This window comes from Girardinichthys multiradiatus, chromosome 7 (genome assembly GCF_021462225.1).
Source record: "Girardinichthys multiradiatus isolate DD_20200921_A chromosome 7, DD_fGirMul_XY1, whole genome shotgun sequence".
NCBI classification, from domain to species: Eukaryota; Metazoa; Chordata; class Actinopteri; order Cyprinodontiformes; family Goodeidae; genus Girardinichthys; species Girardinichthys multiradiatus.
The window spans coordinates 15,878,139-15,899,255 of NC_061800.1; the positions used below are offsets into that span (position 1 = coordinate 15,878,139).

Consider the following 21,117-nt stretch of genomic DNA (forward strand, 5'->3'; position numbering starts at 1 on the left):
TTACTATTAATAAGTTTGTTTTTATTGGCATCAGTGGGTCAATTCCAACAACCAGACATGAGGACGAGTAGACAACTCCATGGGCTTGCATAAGAGTTAGGCTGAAAGAATCAAACAAAACCAAAACAGTGACAGCAAAATCATTTTAAAAGTGCACAGAGCTTCATCCCATTTCCTCTCCTTAAACAGTTTATAATGTATTTGTAAGTAACAACGTGCCTGAAACATCAAGAGCCTCTGCAGCTGCAAACTGAAAACAAAACCAATGCTTATTATTAGCCATGATATGACCAGGATCTCAGGTTCATTTCAGAATTATAACTGAAATAAAACTCAATACAATTGAACAGAACATTAAACAAACACAACATGACATGTTCAAGAACCCTCAAAGTAAATAGTGCAACAACAACAAAAGTTCAACAAATTTGTAAAAAAAATTATAAACAAAAACAAATAATTGAAAGAACTTGTAAAGTGATCTGATGCATCTTTAGTTGCGGAGAGGCAAAGTGTGGAGCCCAGCAGGTATTTCAGGATTATCTGCAAGTACTGGAACTCATGTTCTCCAATACTGGGAAATATACAGTAGTTTTCTATAAAGTGCTACAAAAAACTCTGTCCATGTGAGGTTCCACTAAAATTTATAACCTGGAAAAAATGTATCCTGGTCATTTAAAAAAAGCCTGTCTATCTTGGTTGTAACTGAAATATGGAGTCAAATTATTCCCTCTAAATGTAAAATTTGAAAAAGGAATAATCACTTTAAATAAGTTTAAATAAAATAAGCGCTTTGAGGTCCTCGGATTAACATTCAATTATTTCAAACACACACAAAATCTCCTTAAAACCTGCCAGGCTCCCCAGCACGAATAAATAAAACACTTTAAAAAAACAATGCAGTCAAAAACATTTTCCTTTTTGCAGCATGAACATTCAGCAAGGATCAATGAAACACTTTTTTTTTCAACATCAACTAACGCTGCTTCAAATGGGAAAAACATAAAGCAAAACAATTGCATCAACCTTGAGGAAAAACAAATATTTGTGCCATTTTGCAGCGTTGCTTTGATATTTTGTACCTGGAAACACACCATATCGTACCAATGTCCCAAACCCATGTGGTAGCAGTTCATTGATCTTCGTAGGTAATTCTTGTCATGGATTGCAGTAATAAATCGTCAATAAATCCTTAAATCTGATGTTTACTTTAACTATGTTTAACTTTCATAAAACCTTGCGTTACCCACTATTCCTAGTTTTTTTGGCCCCCGATTCCCATTCAGGCCAACTGACTAATAAAATAAGACTGATTATGACCCCTGATCAAACCAAAATAACTAAGCAAATTCCTGCTGGTAGATGTTTTTTTTTAAATTAGTCATGTAACCACATTTCCTTCCAGCGGATTGCAGAAAATAACTTAACATTGGTTGTTGAAGCGTACACAAATAGAGACTTAGTCGGAACAAAGCAAGTTGGATAAGAAATAAGAAAAAACGTCAAAGGAATGAAGTAACAAAATACACAGCAACCCAAAGAACCCACCATGTGGTTTTCACGTTGTGAGCTTCAAGCTGACAAATTTCAATAACAGGATCAATAGTAAAGTTTCAGTTTATGGGAAAAAAACAAAAACAGTGGAGCCAGCAGCTAACTTTCTATTTGTTCAATAAATTATCCGATTTCAGCTCCAAAGCAGCATCAGTCCATGAACCTCTCTCTCCAGGTTCTTGTGGATTTTTAGGACTTTTTCCAGCCTTCTGAATGGAGGTGTGTTGTATTTAGCATTTAAAATTACCTTTGTTTATTTTATCATCAAGGATTTGATTAACAAAAAAAAAGTGACGAGAAAAGTAAATCTGGACAAAAACTATTCAAGATTTCACCAAAATCTGGGTGAAAACAAGACAGCGTTGCTGTGTTTGTGTACACATAACAGCGAGGGGAGGTGGGGGGTATAGAAGGCCGTCTAGGTTGCATAGCGATACTAAAAGCTAAAGCTGCTATCATATCTGATAGATTATACATGAGTAAAGCACAACAGGAAGCAGAATCACAGGGGAGGTGAAGGAAGCAATGAGAGGAGTATCCATTATTGTCCCTTTTATCTTCCAGTTTGGTCATTTTTGGCCAGTCAGTAAATTTTAGATTAAAGTCTGATTGCACTTCTACATTTACATGAGGAAATTGAGTAAGAAACATGTTTCATTACAAAGTTACATGATAAATCAGTTAGTTTCAAGAAAGGTTGGTTGAAACAAAAGGAATGATTTATGTTTTGCAATCATGGCTATCATTTTTATTATTTATTAATATTGTTTTTTACCATTAAACATCCAAATAAAGTGGCTTCAAATTATTGTCACCTGAAAATTGAAGTAAAGACTCGAATGTGCGTGATTATGACCTTTAAGAGTAGTATATTGAAATTTATAAAAAACACAAAAGTTGAACATTATGGTAGACTTCCCCAACATCACTTTCTCATTTTGACTTCTATGCTCCAAAAATTCCTGTTTTAATAACCCTTAGATTTTAAAATTTAAATATCTAGACTTTTGCCTAGGAAATCTGTCAATTCACCTTTAATGGTTTGAGGATTCTTCAAATTTTGTTTTCCAGGCGATGTCCTGATATCTTTTGGCAGTAAGTGTGCTTTGGAACCTTTTTAGATTTACTTTGGAGAGGGCTATGGTGTGCATTGGTTGCTTTTTTATTGTCCTTTGATTTATCAACAAGTGTAGACATACACCAACAAATTGGCTGGGGAATGGAATTGGACAATATTCAGATCAGTTTGCCTGTTGACAAGCTGAGTAGAAGCAGCTAAAAATCAGATTTTCCCTTTTTTCTAATGACTGGGCCCACCATAGTTAGCAGGTTGCACCTACTCTCAGGGGTGGAAGCTGATAATGTGGATAGAAGACTCACAATCAGCTATTTTCAGTGTCAATGAGTGTTTAAAAACAAAGTCAGAGAAAGCACAGAGATGCAGGAAGCTATTGAAAAGCAAACTGTACTTTCTACAACATTGATACACATCTGCTACGTATTCAGACTGTGACAGAGAGCAAGACTTTTAGCAGATAACAGGAAGGTTGAATATCTTATCACAATGTTTTTCTATCTGTTATAAAACATGAAATTAAAAATATCTTCAGCCTTTTGGCATTCCCAGAGTTAATGTAAGCATCTACATTTACTACGTTATACATACATACATTTTATTGTAAAGCTAGTTGAGCTAACCACGCTAATCAATGGCATATTGATTGAAGGAATATTTTGAATGGCAGGTCAAAGTTTCACGACAACCAGAGGTTGGAAATCAGCCAAAACAGTCTGATCAGTGTACATCTGGATAGGGTAAAATGTTACGTCGAAACAAACTAATAATCAAAGTACCCTCTAACATCTGTGAAGATAAAATATAGACTGTGATCTTATTCTAAATAATTTCCGTAAAAACAAGTTTCGTAAAAATGTTCCAATTTTAAACGTCCATTCTTGTCAAAAGGGACATATTCTACATTTTTATCTGCATTTTTTAGAACACTGTGGACATCTGTGGACAATGCACATATGTTTTCTTATTTAGCATTGGGCTGAAGGCTACTTCACAAATTTTTGGCATCTTGACCAGCTTAAATTAGCTCCATTACAAAATGTACAGGACTTAGACTTGTTAAAGCTGGACTATATTTTCCTACATGATTGACGTGGTTCCTGAACCCGACCTAATTAAAGAACCACAGCACCAGTTTTAAACTTTGATCAGAGTCTAGAGGCCATAAAGACAAATTTTACATTTGTAAACGAGTTGACGTTTATCTGTGGGCTTCTGTTAGTAATAAAAAAAAAAAAAACATTTTAAATTAAAATAAATGTAAAATTTGAAAAAACACCCAGGTTGTGATGTGGCAAATCAAATCTAAATTTAATTTAACTAGAAATCAAGGTAAAAAACCTCGACTTTTCCACACCTGGAGAATGATCCAATCAGTTTCCATATTTCAGATTTCCGGGCGGCCTATGCCAACCTTCATTATTACTAAGAGTACCCGAGTATTGCTTCAAGACAAACACACAACATAACTCACCCAGTATTTGATTTCAAATTGCTTATTCTCTGCGCTACAGTGTGCAAGAATGTTCGTGGAAGGCTTATAAGAGCAGATATATTTAAGATATGTTTTTATTCAATAGATTAACCCATTTTTCTCTGTTGTTTTGCAATTTAGTATGGAAAAAGGTTCACAAAGCTTTTGCAGTGTGCTTTGTTCCAACTTCTTGTTTGCTGAGAAATAATTTAATCTAAGAGGTTACAACAAGCAAGCCAAGGTTGTGCAGTTTGACTTCCTGGTGTTATTAGCTGTGATTTGATGTGTTTAACCTGGAGTAGGAGGTAAGTGACAGTGGGAGAGGATTCATTAAAGGATAAGACGTGACTAAACAGTAACGAGTACTTGGGCCTATACAGCCTTATGCTGCAGTTGGTTCTTTTCTCCTTCCTTACAGTATGACAAAGGAGGCTCAGCTCAGGTGTGGGTTCTGCAGCTGCATCTGTCCTGTGGTCAAAGCTGCAGCGGCTTTCAACCTGCAGATATATAAATAACTAACACAGGCACTTTGTCCTGGTGGTGGCCATATGACGGCCCGTTTGCTCCTGGCCAGTGTGCACATGGAGGACCTCAGGTGTCTTGGTAAGGTAGATGAAAGCATCCAGGGCTGTCATCGTCGGGTGACCAGAAGGACGATGGCCTTTTGTGGTGGAGTTCTCTGCGGACACAGCGGGGACACGGCTGAGCTTTCTGTCGACACTCCGCGTGAAAAACGGCACCGCAGCCGTCACACCTGTCAGTCAGCAAATACTGAAGTTAATACTCAAACATCACATCAACACCAGCCAACTTCCTTCATCGTAACGTCTTGGTACTACTAATATGACGTTCAACAACCAAATACAAACCCTTGCAATAACAGTACTTTGTTACACTTTCTCTAGCCTTACTGAACTTTTTGAGGCATGGCTAAGCACCTGATTGGTCAGTCACTGACAGACTCTGTGTAAGTGGAGGTCCATGATTGATCATGCCACAAGCCGCTCCGCATGGAGATACACCGAGGTTTGCAACATGCCTGTACGGTGTGTTGGAAATTGGGCATACTTCAACTTTTTTAAAGTATGTGGTATTTTAAATGTTTTTTTTGTGGAACTAGTTTTTGACAGTAAGCAGTGGAAAGAATGGGAGAAGGGTGTGTGAAAAACATTGTAGAGGCCGGGATTCGATCCTGCGACAGCCTGTGTCGAGGACGAAGGCCTCCGTACATAGATCGCATGCATAAACCCCGACACCACCAGTGCTGCCACACAACCACAAACATTTATACTGTTTATTGAGATTTTATATGATAGGCCAACACGAAGTGGTGCAATGATTTTATAACTAAGAAACTAAAGCCTGAAAATTGTGCCTTTGCATTTCTTTTCAGTCCCACTGAATAAGTGCTTTGTAGAACCACCTTTAGCTGCAGCTACAGCTGCAAGTCTTTTTGGGGGTATGACTGTCAACTTTTTACCTCTTGAAATTGAAACTTTTTCAATGCTTCGTCAGATTGGATAGGGAGTGTCTGTAAACATCAATTTCCAAGTCTTGCCATAGATTCTCAATTGGATTTAGGGTTTTGAGTTGGACTGAACCATTCTTATACATGATCATGTTTTGATCCATTGTATGTTTGGGGTCGTCCTGCTTGGAGGTGATCCTCAGCTCCACTCCCAAGTCTTTTGCAGTTTCTAACAGGTTTTCAGCCAGAATCACCGTGTATTAAGCTCCATTCATCTTCCCATCAACCCTAATCACCTTCACTATCCCACCTGAAGAAAAGCCTCCTCACAGCATGGTGCTGCCACCACCACGCTTCACAATGAAAATGGGATGTTCGGGGTGATGTGTCTTGCATGTTGGCAAAAAATGTTTAACTCCTTCTTTTACATGTTTGTGTCCCCTAAAGTAGGACTATTAATGGCTTTCTTTTAGCAGCTACTTTTTAGTTGCCACTCTTCCGTATAAGCCAGATTTGTGAAGTACACGACTAAAAGTTTCAATTGACAGCTTCTCCCGCCTAAGCTGTAAATCTCTGCAGCTCCTCCAGAGTCACCATGGGCCCTTTGGCTATCTCTAGTTAAGGCTCTCCTTGCTTGGCTAGTCAGTTTAGATGAACGGCCATGCCTTCTCAGTTGCACCCTCTTTTTTTCAGACGATGGATGATGTATAATTTTTCCTTGAGATTAAAATGGAATAAATTGAGGCAAATGTTCAAGATGTATGAGTACTTTTGCAAGGCGCGATCGAGACCCAAACTGATCAGGTTACGACAAAGCTTTAAGCACAGCTGACTGGGAACAACAAACATCTTTCACCACATTATAAGCTTACCTGTTTGAAGCCTTTTTTTATTCTATCGATTCAACTTACAGCTCTGTTGGCTGGTGTCATGTTTCCTGTCAATCAGCTAGGGCAATTGCTTCGTTAGGTCTGTAAGCGTTCCCTTTTAACTCCAGGCTTATTTGCATAATCAGACTTGTGGATCCACAGCTTCCTGTCAGGTCACAGCCAGAGGGTCAGACTGGGTCAACAAACATCTTTGGCCCTCAGCCTCAGCAGCAGATCTCCATGGTGTTGTGTTTTGAGTCCCCATCTCAACATCCTCTACACCTACGACTGTAGCCCTGCTCACCACAACAACACCATTGTTAAGTTTGCAGATGACACCACTGTGGTGGTGCTCATCTCTAGGGGGTCCACCTATAGGGACGAGGTGGAGCAGCTACAGTGTGGTGCACTTCTCAACAGAAGGTTCAGGAGTTTAAAAAATAGCTGACTGAACACGATGGTAACATTATTATCTGATGTAGATTTGTAGTTTTGTCAGAGGTAGTCAAAACTACCAATGAACTACAAATATTGCTTCCTATTTAAATATGACTGAAGTAAATGGATTAAGTTAGAGTAATTGCATCTAGTTGTTGCTCAGTTCTCTACTGTCTGCAGGACAACAGATCCAGCTGTTATCAGTTCACACTTTAACACTCAGCTCAACAGCTGCGTGTGCCTGTGAATGTGTGAATTCCACGCTACGACTCAGCGTCTTTCAGGAATCGCTTCTGTTTAGCTCTTATCTCTTTGCTGTCTGTCTCTCTGACTCTCGGTGATGAAGATGAGGCTCTGGACTGTGTCGAGGAAAATCCCCTCTCCCTCTGACTCAGCTGGTGTTACAAACAAAAAGCAGGGGCGAAAGCTTAAAGTGACACATCCATATTATCTACTTACTTCGAAGCTGCAAATCATCAGGCCATTAAACTAAACGACCATAGAAAATGTCTTGTTTTAGATTTTTTTTAAATATACAATAGTGGAATCCTAGCTTCATGATGATAAATAATCAGATCTGAGGTCCCTGTTTTTAGCTGACAGTAATGGTGAATGCTAAATGAAACTGTTTATCTGGGATCTATCAAACTGCAGGCATAACGTCTTGCATCTGAATCAAGTTTTATCAGATTGAAGAAAATGTTAATCAGGTCTACAACCAACTTTCTCGGTGAGTTACGGTTTCTAGAGCTTGTGTGAGGATGTCTACCTTCGGGTGACGTTCTCCTGAAAGGGGTAGATGACCTGTCTGTTTTGGCAGAGCTCACAGATGAAGCCCTTTTCTCGACACAAGCTGCAGCTGAACACGTGGGAGCTGGCAAACTTGATCACCTTGGACAGGAAGGGAGCCAGTTTCCCATCAATCACCTTGAGGAGGAGGAAGACGGAGCAAAAATTGAGAGAAGTTAAGACGAAGGTAAGGTGGATATGTACAACTGATGAAATGTCAGAAGTTCCCCTGTCCCTGTCCTCCTACTCATACATCAACTCTATATCATCTATATCATATATCTATATCTTCATGACAACAGCTCTGGGCTTCAAGTCAACAAGCTTGGTTTGAGAAAATCCTTTGAAGAACAACAGCAGAGAGAACAATGGAGTGTAATGGTGGTTTCTTTATAAAAATCTATGACTGTTCTTGTACAATGAGGCAGACAAAACATTGAGATAAGAAGCTGGTGAAAAGGTCTGGAGTACAGAACCAAACCGTATCACTGATCAGACTTAAAAAGACCTGCAGGGTCTATAATTCATACTCTGTATGACTAGCCAGAGAGCAGCTTTGGATTTTAAATCAGTTTTGTGCTGAAAATCCGCTCCAAGTTACATGCTGTAAGTTACCAACTTACAGCATGTTTCATCAGGGCAAACACTTCAAATAGTAAATAAAAAGAGTTGTACTCAAAGGCAGCAAAGCAACAGAATAGTGCTAAATAAGGGTGTAACAAAAACATAAAACCGAATCAGAAGAAATCTGAAAAGTGAACTTTTTCATGGACCTGTACGTCAGCAGCATTTGTCAGGAGACCAAGGCAGTGCATGACATTTAAAGTTTAAAAATAAAAGCAGCTAGAATATGTTTAATACATATATATTTAAATTGAAAATGGTTAAATAAACTAGGACTGAAGCAATTCATTGGATTAATCAATTTTTGAATTAACCCCCAACTAATTTAGTAATTGAATAACAGTTAACTGGAGTATACAGACTCTAAAACATGCCATTTGGTGAAAGAACAACCCACTCAAAGCAGTAATTAGACCAAAATTGTACAAAGTTTGCATTTAAAATTAAAAACTTTTTTTGTCTGTAAATATGCATTATCCAGAACTCCTCAAGTAGCACATAAAAAAAAATAAAAAATAAATATATATATATATATATACAGTACAGACCAAAAGTTTGAACACACCTTCTCATTCAAAGATTTTTCTTTATTTTCATGACTATGAATATTGTAGCTTCACACTGAAGGCATCAAAACTATGAATTAACACGTGTGGAATTATATACTGAACAGAAAAGTGTGAAACAACTGAAAATATGTCTTATATTCTAGGTTCTTCACCTTTTGCTTTGATTCCTGCTCCACACACTCTTGGCATTCTGTTGATGAGCTTCAAGAGGTAGTCACCTGAAATGGTTTTCCAACAGTCTTGAAGGAGTTCCCAGAGATGTTTAGCACTTGTTGGCCCTTTTGCCTTCACTCTGTGGTCCAGCTCACCCCAAACCATCTCGATTGGGTTCAGGTCCTGTGACTGTGGAGGCCAGGTCATCTGGCGCAGCACCCCATCACTCTCCTTCTTGGTCAAATAGCCCTTACACAGCCTGGAGGTGGGTTTGGGGTCATTGTCCTGTTGAAAAATAAATGATGGTCCAACTAAATGCAAACCGGATGGAATAGCATGCCGCTGCAAGATGCTGTGGTAGCCATGCTGGTTCAGTATGCCTTCAATTTTGAATAAATCCCCAACAGTGTCACCAGCAAAGCACCCCCACACCATCACACCTCCTCCTCCATGCTTCACGGTGGGAACCAGGCATGTAGAGTCCATCCGTTCACCTCTTCTGCTCCGCACAAAGACACGGTGGTTGGAACCAAAGATCTCAAACTTGGACTCATCAGACCAAAGCACAGATTTCCACTGGTCTAATGTCCATTCCTCGTGTTCTTTAGCCCAAACAAGTCTCTTCTGCTTGTTGCCTGTCCTCAGCAGTGGTTTCCTAGCAGCTATTTTACCATGAAGGCCTGAGTCACACAGTCTCCTCTTAACATCTAGAGATGTGTCTGCTGCTAGAACTCTGTGTGGCAATGACCTGTTCTCTAATCTGAGCTGCTGTTAACCTGCGATTTCTGAGGCTGGTGACTCGGATGAACTTATCGTCCGCAGCAGAGGTGACTCTTGGTCTTCCTTTCCTGGGGCAGTCCTCATGAGAGCCAGTTTCTTTGTAGCGCTTGATGGTTTATGCAGCTCCACTTGGGAACACTTTCAAAGTTTTCCCAATTGTTCGGACTGACTGACCTTCATTTCGTTTTTCTTTACTTAGCTGCTTTTTTCTTGCCATAATACAAATTCTAACAGTCTATTCAGTAGGATTATCAGCTGTGTACTGTATCCACCTCCTGCACAACACAACTGATGGTCCCAACCCCATTTACAGGTCCTTCTCAAAATATTAGCATATTGTGATAAAGTTAATTATTTTCCATAATGTCATGATGAAAATTTAACATTCATATATTTTAGATTCATTGCACACTAACTGAAATATTTCAGGTCTTTTATTGTCTTAATACGGATGATTTTGGCATACAGCTCATGAAAACCCAAAATTCCTATATCACAAAATTAGCATATTTCATCCGACCAATAAAAGAAAAGTGTTTTTAATACAAAAAACGTCAACCTTCAAATAATCATGTACAGTTATGCACTCAATACTTGGTCGGGAATCCTTTTGCAGAAATTACTGCTTCAATGCGGCGTGGCATGGAGGCAATCAGCCTGTGGCACTGCTGAGGTCCTATGGAGGCCCAGGATGCTTCAATAGCGGCCTTTAGCTCATCCAGAGTGTTGGGTCTTGAGTCTCTCAACGTTCTCTTCACAATATCCCACAGATTCTCTATGGGGTTCAGGTCAGGAGAGTTGGCAGGCCAATTGAGCACAGTGATACCATGGTCAGTAAACCATTTACCAGTGGTTTTGGCACTGTGAGCAGGTGCCAGGTCGTGCTGAAAAATGAAATCTTCATCTCCATAAAGCTTTTCAGCAGATGGAAGCATGAAGTGCTCCAAAATCTCCTGATAGCTAGCTGCATTGACCCTGCCCTTGATAAAACACAGTGGACCAACACCAGCAGCTGACACGGCACCCCGGACCATCACTGACTGTGGGTACTTGACACTGGACTTCTGGCATTTTGGCATTTCCTTCTCCCCAGTCTTCCTCCAGACTCTGGCACCTTGATTTCTGAATGACATGCAGAATTTGCTTTCATCCGAAAAAAGTACTTTGGACCACTGAGCAACAGTCCAGTGCTGCTTCTCTGTAGCCCAGGTCTGGGGAATGCGGCACCTGTAGCCCATTTCCTGCACACGCCTGTGCACGGTGGCTCTGGATGTTTCTACTCCAGACTCAGTCCACTGCTTCCGCAGGTCCCCCAAGGTCTGGAATCGGCCCTTCTCCACAATCTTCCTCAGGGTCCGGTCACCTCTTCTCGTTGTGCAGCGTTTTCTGCCACACTTTTTCCTTCCCGCTAGACTTCCCACTGAGGTGCCTTGATACAGCACTCTGGGAACAGCCTATTCGTTCAGAAATTTCTTTCTGTGTCTTACCCTCTTGCTTGAGGGTGTCAATAGTGGCCTTCTGGACAGCAGTCAGGTCGGCAGTCTTACCCATGATTGGGGTTTTGAGTGATGAACCAGGCTGGGAGTTTTAAAGGCCCCAGGAATCTTTTGCAGGTGTTTAGAGTTAACTCGTTGATTCAGATGATTAGGTTCATAGCTCGTTTAGAGACCCTTTTAATGATATGCTAATTTTGTGAGATAGGAATTTTGGGTTTTCATGAGCTGTATGCCAAAATCATCCGTATTAAGACAATAAAAGACCTGAAATATTTCAGTTAGTGTGCAATGTATCTAAAATATATGAATGTTAAATTTTCATCATGACATTATGGAAAATAATTAACTTTATCACAATATGCTAATATTTTGAGAAGGACCAGTATAAGGCTTGAAATCCCACTTATTAAACCTGACAGGGCACACCTGTGAAGTGAAAACCATTTCAGGTGACTACCTCTTGAAGCTCATCAACAGAATGCTAAGAGTGTGCGGAGCAGTAATCAAAGCAAAAGGTGGCTACTTTGAAGAACCTAGAATATAAGACATATTTTCAGTTGTTTCACACTTTTGTGTTCAGTATATAATTCCATATGTGTTAATTCATAGTTTTGATGCCTTCAGTGTGAAGCTACAATATTCATAGTCATGAAAACAAAGAAAACTCTTTGAATGAGAAGATGTGTCCAAACATTTGGTATATATATATATATATATATATATATATATATATATATGAAAGTAGACATAGAGAACCAAGTAAACACTAAGAGGCTATTGTTGGCTTAGATAAAGGACAAAAACAAGAGGAAAGGAAGCAGAAGGAACAGAGGACGACAGTTAACAGGATGACCATCTTATGTTCGGGACTGTCTTTTAACGGCAACGCTTGGCGAGTTCCTAAAAGGAGCAGGGGGTGGTGGACTGGTAGAGGGGGGAGGAGTTGTATGTTGCGTATCGTCTGTGGATGACTGAGCACAGAGCACAAAAACTCAACATGTTTCCAAAGCTTCAGTGTCGGGCTAGTAAGTCAGACAGATTTATGAGCATAATAAGACCTGCATACGTCCAACAGAGATGGAGGAAGTAGCAGAAAAACAGAGGAGAAAGTAAAAGAGTGGCAGAGGTATAATAAACAAGAGATCTTGAGAGAAAAGCGAGAGCCTGTATTCAGATACAAGTGGCTCCACCTGGCAGAGCTCTGGACCTCCCAATTATAACCTCCTTCATGCTGTTTTTCAGACAACAAGAGGACAATAGGAGGACCTGAGGTAGGGAGTGGAGGAAGAAACCACACGCACACAGATGAAACATAAAACACTAAGATATACTCCATTTGCTCTGAATCAGATAAAACATGGCAAAACAGCTTTTCACATACAGCTTATAACATAACACTTATACTACAGACTAACATGCCAAAAATATGACCTAAATAATAGACAGAAAAACTAGAGGAAAGGAACTTGATCTCCCTAACAATTTCTCCAAACTAAATGTAAATGAAGCACTTTTTCAGAATTCATACTTTTGTTCATACTTTTGTTTTTGAGTTATTTGGAACCATAAATAAGTAAATCAAGAATACCCGTTTTGACTGAAGTATAAATATGATGTTAAAGACAGGTCATTTTTTTCTTAACTGCTCTTTAAAACTGGAAAAAGAAGAGAACATACTATTCAATGTAGACTTATGTTCATTCAAGAAATCGCCATCTGAAAATAGCTGCTTACCTAAAGATGCCTACATCTACCGTGGGAGTAACATTCAAATGAACCAGAACTGTGGCTGACACACAAGGCTGGAAAAGAACTCATACTTACCTCGGACGGTGAGCTAGATGATAAAACAGGTTAAAGAAAAACTCCCTAAAGCTCAATGCGCATCTTGGGGCCACCAAGTCCCCATAACAACCATTAGATGCTATCTACATGTCAGCCGTTTGTTTGGGACTGATGTCTGAACAAAGCCTTTTCTGGTCCAGCATTACAACAACAAGCTTGTGAAGTCTACTGGGACTTCAACTGGAACAGTCTGCTTTGTTCAGATGAGACAATATGATAAAACAAACTAAATCTGACAGCACTATATTATAACTAGGTTCATATTAAACTATATGAAATTGTTTTTGAATCTGTCCATATGACTGAATTAATTTGAGTATATATTTCTGTATAAATACTGGACCGGTTTGTCTTGTAAAGTACCTTGAGGTAACATTTGCTGTAAACTGAATTGACTTAGATATCAAACGGTCCTGCTGGGAGGTTTGAACTTTAAATGAAACATAGAAGTTTCTGAAGATAGGAAATGTTTTTGGCATTTACCCCCAAACAGAAATGTTCAGGACGAACTCAACTTTGCTCTTTTTTTAAAATAAAGGAACGTGCTCAGTTGAGTCCAGACAATAAAGTTCTGATGGCAGCCAGACGAATCTGACAGATACTGCAGGAGGCAGACATACGTGTCCCCCTCCACCCACACCAAACCAAAGTAAAGCAGGCCTGCACTGTCCGGTCCAGCCCAGTCCACATGACGAATGACTCTCCTGATGGAGGCCGACAGGCTCAGTAATTAAGGGCCCCTATAATTGGACTGGGCAGAGTCAAGCGAAAGGCAGCAGTGCTCTGGTAACTGACTGGCTCTCTGAGGGGAGGAGGAGGAAGGCACACAAAGGTAGCGGGGCTGATGGAGAGTGATGGAAGTAAATATGTGAAAGAGGGAAAAGGTGATAAACAGAAAACAAGTAAATCAAATCAAGCTTCCTTCATGTGGCTAAAGCCTGGATGCAAGTCTTTTCATTGAAGTATTCAATTCCAGAACCTATTACTGGCTCGTTTTTTTCACAGCAAGTTCACTAAGGTCAAAACTGGCTTTCATTTTCTTTGAATGCCTATATGTCAGCTGTTACTGCTGCCATAAATAATCACTGACCATTTTATTAGCGATATCAAACTGCCACTGGCCAGTGTGATCACACTGGCCAGTGTGATCACACTGGAATAATAATTCAAACTATGACATTAAATATGAACATATCAAAAACATGTAGTAGCTGTCCTCAGAGATAACAGTAAATCAGTCTGTGCTCCAGTTGCTGATCAGAGTCAACCAGTTCAGACGGTGGACTCTCAAATTTGGGTACATACATTTAAAAAAATATTAGAGATGCATTGATCAGACATTTGTGGCCAATATCGGATCTCCAATTCTTTAAAGTTTTAACCTGCAGATGCAGATTTTAAGCGAATCTTATTTCTCTTCAAGATCAATAATATAACAAACTAAAAAAAAGAGCATTCACTATAAACTAAACTAAGATTTTTAGAAGGCTGCCAAATTAAAAAGATAAAACAGAACAACTGCACTGAACTCCCTATGCCCTTCCTGTTATCTCCTAAAAGTCTTGCTCTCTCTCAGCCTAAAAGCCCTTCAGACATATAATAGCTTCTTACATCTCTGTGCATACAACTTTTTAGTTTTTATCAACTTACTGACACTGAAAATATCCAAATCTTTCCATGTCAACAACTTACAAAGCATACACTGAAGTCGGCATAACCTGGCAGCATTTACCGACTGGAAAAGATTGGATTTTTGAGTTTCTTATTAGACGGCCACTAGCTACGACTGATCAAGCTTAAATCAATAAATTCTGCTAAACATCTGATTTTTCTGTGTATCTCTACAAAAACTGCACAAGACGTGAACATGTCACAGTGCAAGCTCAGTAATGGAAAACCTTGACAGTAATCTGTCACCCTATATTATTAAAGATGCCACACTTTACGATTTCTTACCTCAGTAGAACTGTCAGACAGAAATATCAGTCTTATAATCAAAAAGGAAGTTTCAGTTCGAGTCTGAAAAAGAGGAAGTTGAAGCTGCAGAAGAACTCAAGATTAGGAGAAACATGGCTATAATCAAACATCTGTCAAGACAGTAGATGGAATGCACAATTTTCCAAAGAACTTCAGATACTGACAGATACAGCTATAAACAGATATGTTTGGTAGGTTGGTCCTGGGAGAGCTTAATCAACAGTATTTGCCTGTTGAAAAAACAGATTCAAGTTTAAGACCAAAGATTGAGGCCCCGTTTACACGACAACAATCCATTGAAAACAGGAATTTTTTCCCGTTTCTGTTAACACGTCTACACAACGACGTTTTAATTACAAACTCCGTTCACACAGCAACAGTAGACATGAAGATTGAGTTATCTCCCCACTACTCCACTAATAGACGTTATGCTTTTTGAAACTCAACATCGCAAATACTTCCTACAAAAACGCGGTGGAAAACGAGTACTTTGTTAGATAGAGAACAGTAGAAACGGACCAAAATTTTTCTGTTTTCACCAGTAAACGTGTAAACAGGTTCTTCGTCTACAATGGCAGATAATCGGACGGTGTAAACCCGGCTTTACTTGTCTGAGGAATAAAGCAGGAAAATAAAATAAGTTGTTGGCAACAACATCTATTAACTAGAGTTTTGAAGCTATAATGAAATCTGGACTGCATAGCATAACTATATGCTTAAGTCACTAACATCCTTTTAGGACTACACAAAGTAGCCATTGATGCCTTTGATGGATATTCAGACCATTTTAAACTCATATCCAGTCTGAACATTATCTGTGAGTCTGTAACTGTATTTTTCCAGAGATGCAATGCTAAAAAGCTTTACCTTGTGAAGTGTCTGAAGTGAAGAATAGCAGCGTCAAGTAGTCATGTTGAGTCTACATAGCATCTAATGGAAACATTCCATTACACACTCTCTCATGTAGTAAACTAAACATGCAGTCGATAGCCGGTTTCTGTAGTTACTGCAGGGAAGCTCTTACTGAATTAAGCTTACAAGGGTTGATATGGATGTCTGATGATTCTTAGCCATACAGGTCATGGCCTGAGAGAGCTGAAGACAAATAGGTTTGTTAATCATTTGTCCCTTTGTCTTTTTATCCCTTTGTAGTCAGATTTCATAAGAGTCAACTTGCACAATGTGCAAAATAACCAAAATAAATGGAAATATTTTGTAGTGTAAAGTATTCAGAGAATAATACACAAGTAGGGTAATTTATATGTGAGATTTGAGAATTTTTTGTACCATCTTGAAATTTAGGTGGCGGTTCTGTAAGTGTCAAGGTTTAATTTAATCACTGAATTTTATTTGAAGAATCAATTTTGTGATTCTGAGATTAAACATATGTTTTAACATATACATCTCATTTGATCCTCTTCGGCATATGCAATATGATGGTTAAGTAAAGTAATTTAGCTTCAGTATTTTTGAATTGAATTGATCGACTATGGATTGGAACTGGTAAAAAACATATTAATAATGAGACTGATAAGATTTTTAATGCATAAATATAATTGTTTTTATGTTAAATTCTTAACTAAAAGAAATAAACCGATGCTTTAAGCACACGGCTACAAGATATGTTGTTTATGGGTACAAAATAGAAGTAGTAAGGGACAAAATGCCAACATGTAGGTATGAAAAGGGATAGGAATCGGCACAAAGGTAAACTGACCCAGAACTGCGTCAGTTTATTAAAAACATTTCACCTCATATCCAAAAGTAACAAAATGCATGACAGCTAAAATCAATGTTTAGACAGAAAGCAACACGTTAATTGAATTGTTGAATTCACCTGATTTCACCTGTAAAAACTCTGTACCTAAATTCACATATCTGACCTTTTTCCCTTCTAAAAAAAATAAAAAGTCCTATAAACACCCACTTTTCAGCTATTCACTTTCCATCCCTTCTCCTTCATACTCCTCCCCCTCCAGTTTGAACTCTTTCTCTGCTCCACGCTGAGTCTTTGTGCTCCTAAACCTCCTAATCCCTTAAAACTGCTGTTTAACAGCCGTTAGCGTGCCCTGCTCGCTCCCTCACATACACATATGCACACACAGGCGCACACACCAGCTGGGATAACGAGGCTGGGAAGAACCGGGGCAAACTGTGTTTGGGTAACATGCTCTCCTCCATTAAAGGGAAAATACACAAAGCTTGATGGATGTTGTTGTGTGTGATGTGAAGTTTGATCCTCTGTTTAACCTGGGAGTTTCTAAATTTCAGCCAAGGTTTAGTAAAAAACCAATGGCTTCACAGCATCACTGTATTTATCCTATCTAATTTAAAGTACAGCATATATAATTGATTTTATTTAAAAACAGAAAAGCAACAAATCTTCCTACAGCTGTAAAAATAATTCAACATATGGGGTATTACAGATATTGAATATATTAAAGCTTGTTAAGCAGAATATTATACCTTATTGCCATTCTGCTCTTTAAAGAGTACCCACTGTGAGACATGGCAATGGTAGTATTATGATCTGGGCTTGCCTTTTTTTTTTTTTATGGAACTGGTACTCTTTCAAGGTGAACTAAATAATGAACAATTCAATGTGCCAGCCAGTTTAAACACACAACCTTTAGGTAAGAAGAAGATGAGGAGAGAAATCATTTTTCAGCATTCCAGTGAATCCAAGCCATCATCCGAAGCAACACCACCGGGTTTCACCAGAACAAAATTATGACTTTAGAATGGCCTAGCCAGAGTCCAGAACTAAATCTGAGAGAAACTCTGTGGGGTACCTGGAGAGGATTGGGTGTTTGACAATTGGACAGATTTGGAGAAGTCTGCAAAACAAATTGGGTAAGTATTGGTAGACACTTAGGAAGACCAAATGTTGTTTTTATGGTACTTTAACAATTTTAGGTTTAAGGGCGTGCATGCCTATGCAACAAGGCTATTGTAGTTTTAATTTATTTTTACATTTTCTCCAACTGTCTAAATAGCTGATTTTTAAATTGAAAATGTCACATTAACAAGTATAAACACATCACGTCTTGCTATTAACAGACACTGGAGAGGTTGCGGTGAAGAGTGCCGAGACAGAATTGGATGTTATTCAGAAACAGTGATGCTTGAAAACAGAATGAAACTGATGCTGAAATATTGACTTTATTTTTTTTAATCTATTTTTTACTCTAACATTTAAACCAGCCCAAGAAACCCACCTTGTTTTGTAGTATGCTGTTACCTATACAATGAAATTAGATGAAATTGTTTTATACTTTTGATATTTTACATGCCTGTAAAATATTATACTCCTGATATTTTGTTTTCCATCTATTTTTTTTCCATAGGTTATAACTTTGTTTTATATTTAAGAGGAGGGAGCGCTCCTCCTGCACTTGAACCTATGGGAAGATTGTGGAAATCTTTCTGAGAGCACCTAACATTTACTTAAGAGGCCTGTGTGTGTCTGGTCAAGTGTGAGTGGAGAGGCATGCCAGGCATACAGGGAATGCCAGGGTGTCACTGTGGGAAGCAAGTTGCAAATACACACAAACAATTTTCATGCTACTTTAGTCTTCGCACAAAGCCACAGAAACCGCCCCTAAAGCCAGCTGAGGAATGGCGTAGAGTGTCCTTAGACAAACACATATGGCTTCTAGAAAATTAACTGGCTCCTAATGGGGGTTATGGGTGGAGGCTGTTTGTCAGGAGGTGAAAAGGCTAATGTGGTCCAAGCTTTAGCCGGAGAACCTCAGCCTTCGCTGACCTCTGAGCAGGAACAAAAAAAGCCACATTGATTAAGTGCGTCATTTTATTCAGGAGGAGAATCAAAAGAAACAAGCTTGTTAATATGGAAAACCAATTAGGAGGTAGAGTGCTCGAGAATCTCAGACAGAGAGCGAGAGAGGGGGGAGGAAAAGAGGACAGGGCAGACTCTATCACAGATTCTTGTTGTTGGAATTAGTAGCAAATATCTGCTTTAGGGGGTTTCTGAGTGAGTTGTCGGGTTTAGCAGGGAAGCACACATGTGCGGTGAGCGTGCGTGAAACTGAGGGGATGTTGGGAAGAATGGAGGGATGTCACGCTTTGTTTTTCTGCCTGTTGATTTTGAATGTGACCAATTAGTGAAGCAGAGGGACACAGAGTGTGGGAGTGGAGGAGGAGGGGGAACAATCTCTTTCACCGTGAGAGTCTGAGGCGGATCTCTGAGTCAGAGCGGGATGAAAGAAGAGAAAAAATGGGGGCAAGCTACAACATAATGAACATAATGACAAACAAAGGAACTTTTCAGTCATTTGTGGTCGCTTTCCTCAGACCCCCAACTCAGTTTGGTAGCTGGATGCTGAACTGCAGAGGGGCCAGGGTGTGTTTTCTTTTTGCTTATTTTTGCTACAAAGATGTGTCTTTCTTATGAAACTGAAAACAATTAAATCTAAAAAACAAAAAACAAAAAAAACTTTCATTTAAACAAAGGTGAGCAGACACATAATTAGAGAACCATCAGCTGAGAAAACAAGGGTTAGGTAATAGTATCCTGAGTTGTTCTGACTGGACATGTTTTCTTTCAACAAGCTATTTCTTAAAGAGGATTCTATTTTTGCTTTTTTGGTTTGCTTTTTCAGATTGGGATAATGCAACTGCAATATCAGATTAACCTTGGATTACCTTTCCCATTCTTCTAAGCACTTTACAGGGCTGAATAATATCAAGAAAATATGTAATTGCGATGCTACTGCTGAAAACTGTGATGACGTTATCAATTACATACATTTACTAGTCTTTTCTTTCCTAATCATCAAACAATGTCCCCACCGTTCTCCACATACTTCAGCTATTAAAACATAGGTCAGATCTGGGCTTCAAGGAAGTTAGAGTCCATCCAACTGGCTTTATATGTTACCGATGAACAGCATGAATTCATGACACTGGAGACGTAGTATCCTATTAAATATTGTGCCCACAAAGTCTTTTGTGATGGACCTCTACCTTTTTTTTGTTTTTCATTGGAGAAACCAATCTATTAAACGTGGCGGTCTTTCATAAAATTAAATCCATTGTTTAAACGCTGGGTAAAAAAAACAAACAAAAAAAAAAGCTAGAATGGTGAAATTATCTAAATGATGACCATTATTTGGTAAAAAGTAATCAGCTGAATTAATTACATCCACAGATGTGCTTTCAATTATCTCAAATGTTGTGAAATCTGAAGCCGACAGAGCCATGATCTGGGCTTTCTCAAATTATTTAAAAAGGCACAGTAATCTCTATCTATGTAAACTTCTGATTTTGAAGGAAGTAACAAAATAATCTCTAAAATATTTTCCCTCTTAAAGAGGACATAGTATGCTTTTATATTCTTACTTTTCACATTTAAATAATTAATTTACGGTCTATATAAAGTAGAACTGCAATGCTTTGGTCTGAACTCCTTGTAATTGTTGCTCTACAGGCCCCTCTTTTACCCATGTTCTGATCCCCCTGTTTTGGTACCGTCTCTTTAAATGCTATTGGGGAACTACACATCCCACCCCCCTCCAGGACAAACAGCGTCCCTCTCCACTCTAAAAAAGTGGATGATTTGTCCCCTTCAATATTCTGCTATGTAGCTAATAAAAATGGTAATGCTAACTGATCTTGAACCACTTTTTCCACACAGACCACAAATAACACAAATGGCCAAATTTTAGGATTCTTAGTTAAATCATAAGAAGTTACTGAATTTGTAACTGATTCATATTTCCATTCTTAGTCAGTTCTTGCATTTCTTGAACCGTCTGAAATTCATGGCAAATATTTTTTGTTGTTGAAAATATTGGCGCCGAACTCCCGAAACAAATTTGTACATCATTCTTAGGTATCATAACCGATTCCTAATGGATTTGTAGGCATTCCTGTGTTCTTAACTCAACTGGGGATTCATAAGGCTTTGTCTTGACCACTCAGGGCCATTCAATTTAATTCAATTCAATTCAGTTTATTTATATAGCGCCAATTCACAACACATGT

The 21,117-nt window shown here is 38.8% G+C and overlaps 1 protein-coding gene across 2 annotated transcripts in view; it reads right to left on the reverse strand.

Moving 5' to 3' along the window:
• Nucleotides 1-21,117, reverse strand: part of plekhm3 (pleckstrin homology domain containing, family M, member 3) — a 61,209-nt gene continuing 40,092 nt past the window's right edge. For both annotated transcript variants that reach the window (XM_047370580.1, XM_047370579.1), the window contains exons 7-8: nt 7,648-7,805; nt 1-4,857 (exon numbers count right to left, since the gene is read on the reverse strand). In XM_047370580.1, the coding sequence (XP_047226536.1) occupies nt 4,695-4,857; nt 7,648-7,805 (321 nt within the window). In that variant the 3' untranslated portion in view covers nt 1-4,694. The remainder of the gene's footprint in view (nt 4,858-7,647; nt 7,806-21,117) is intronic.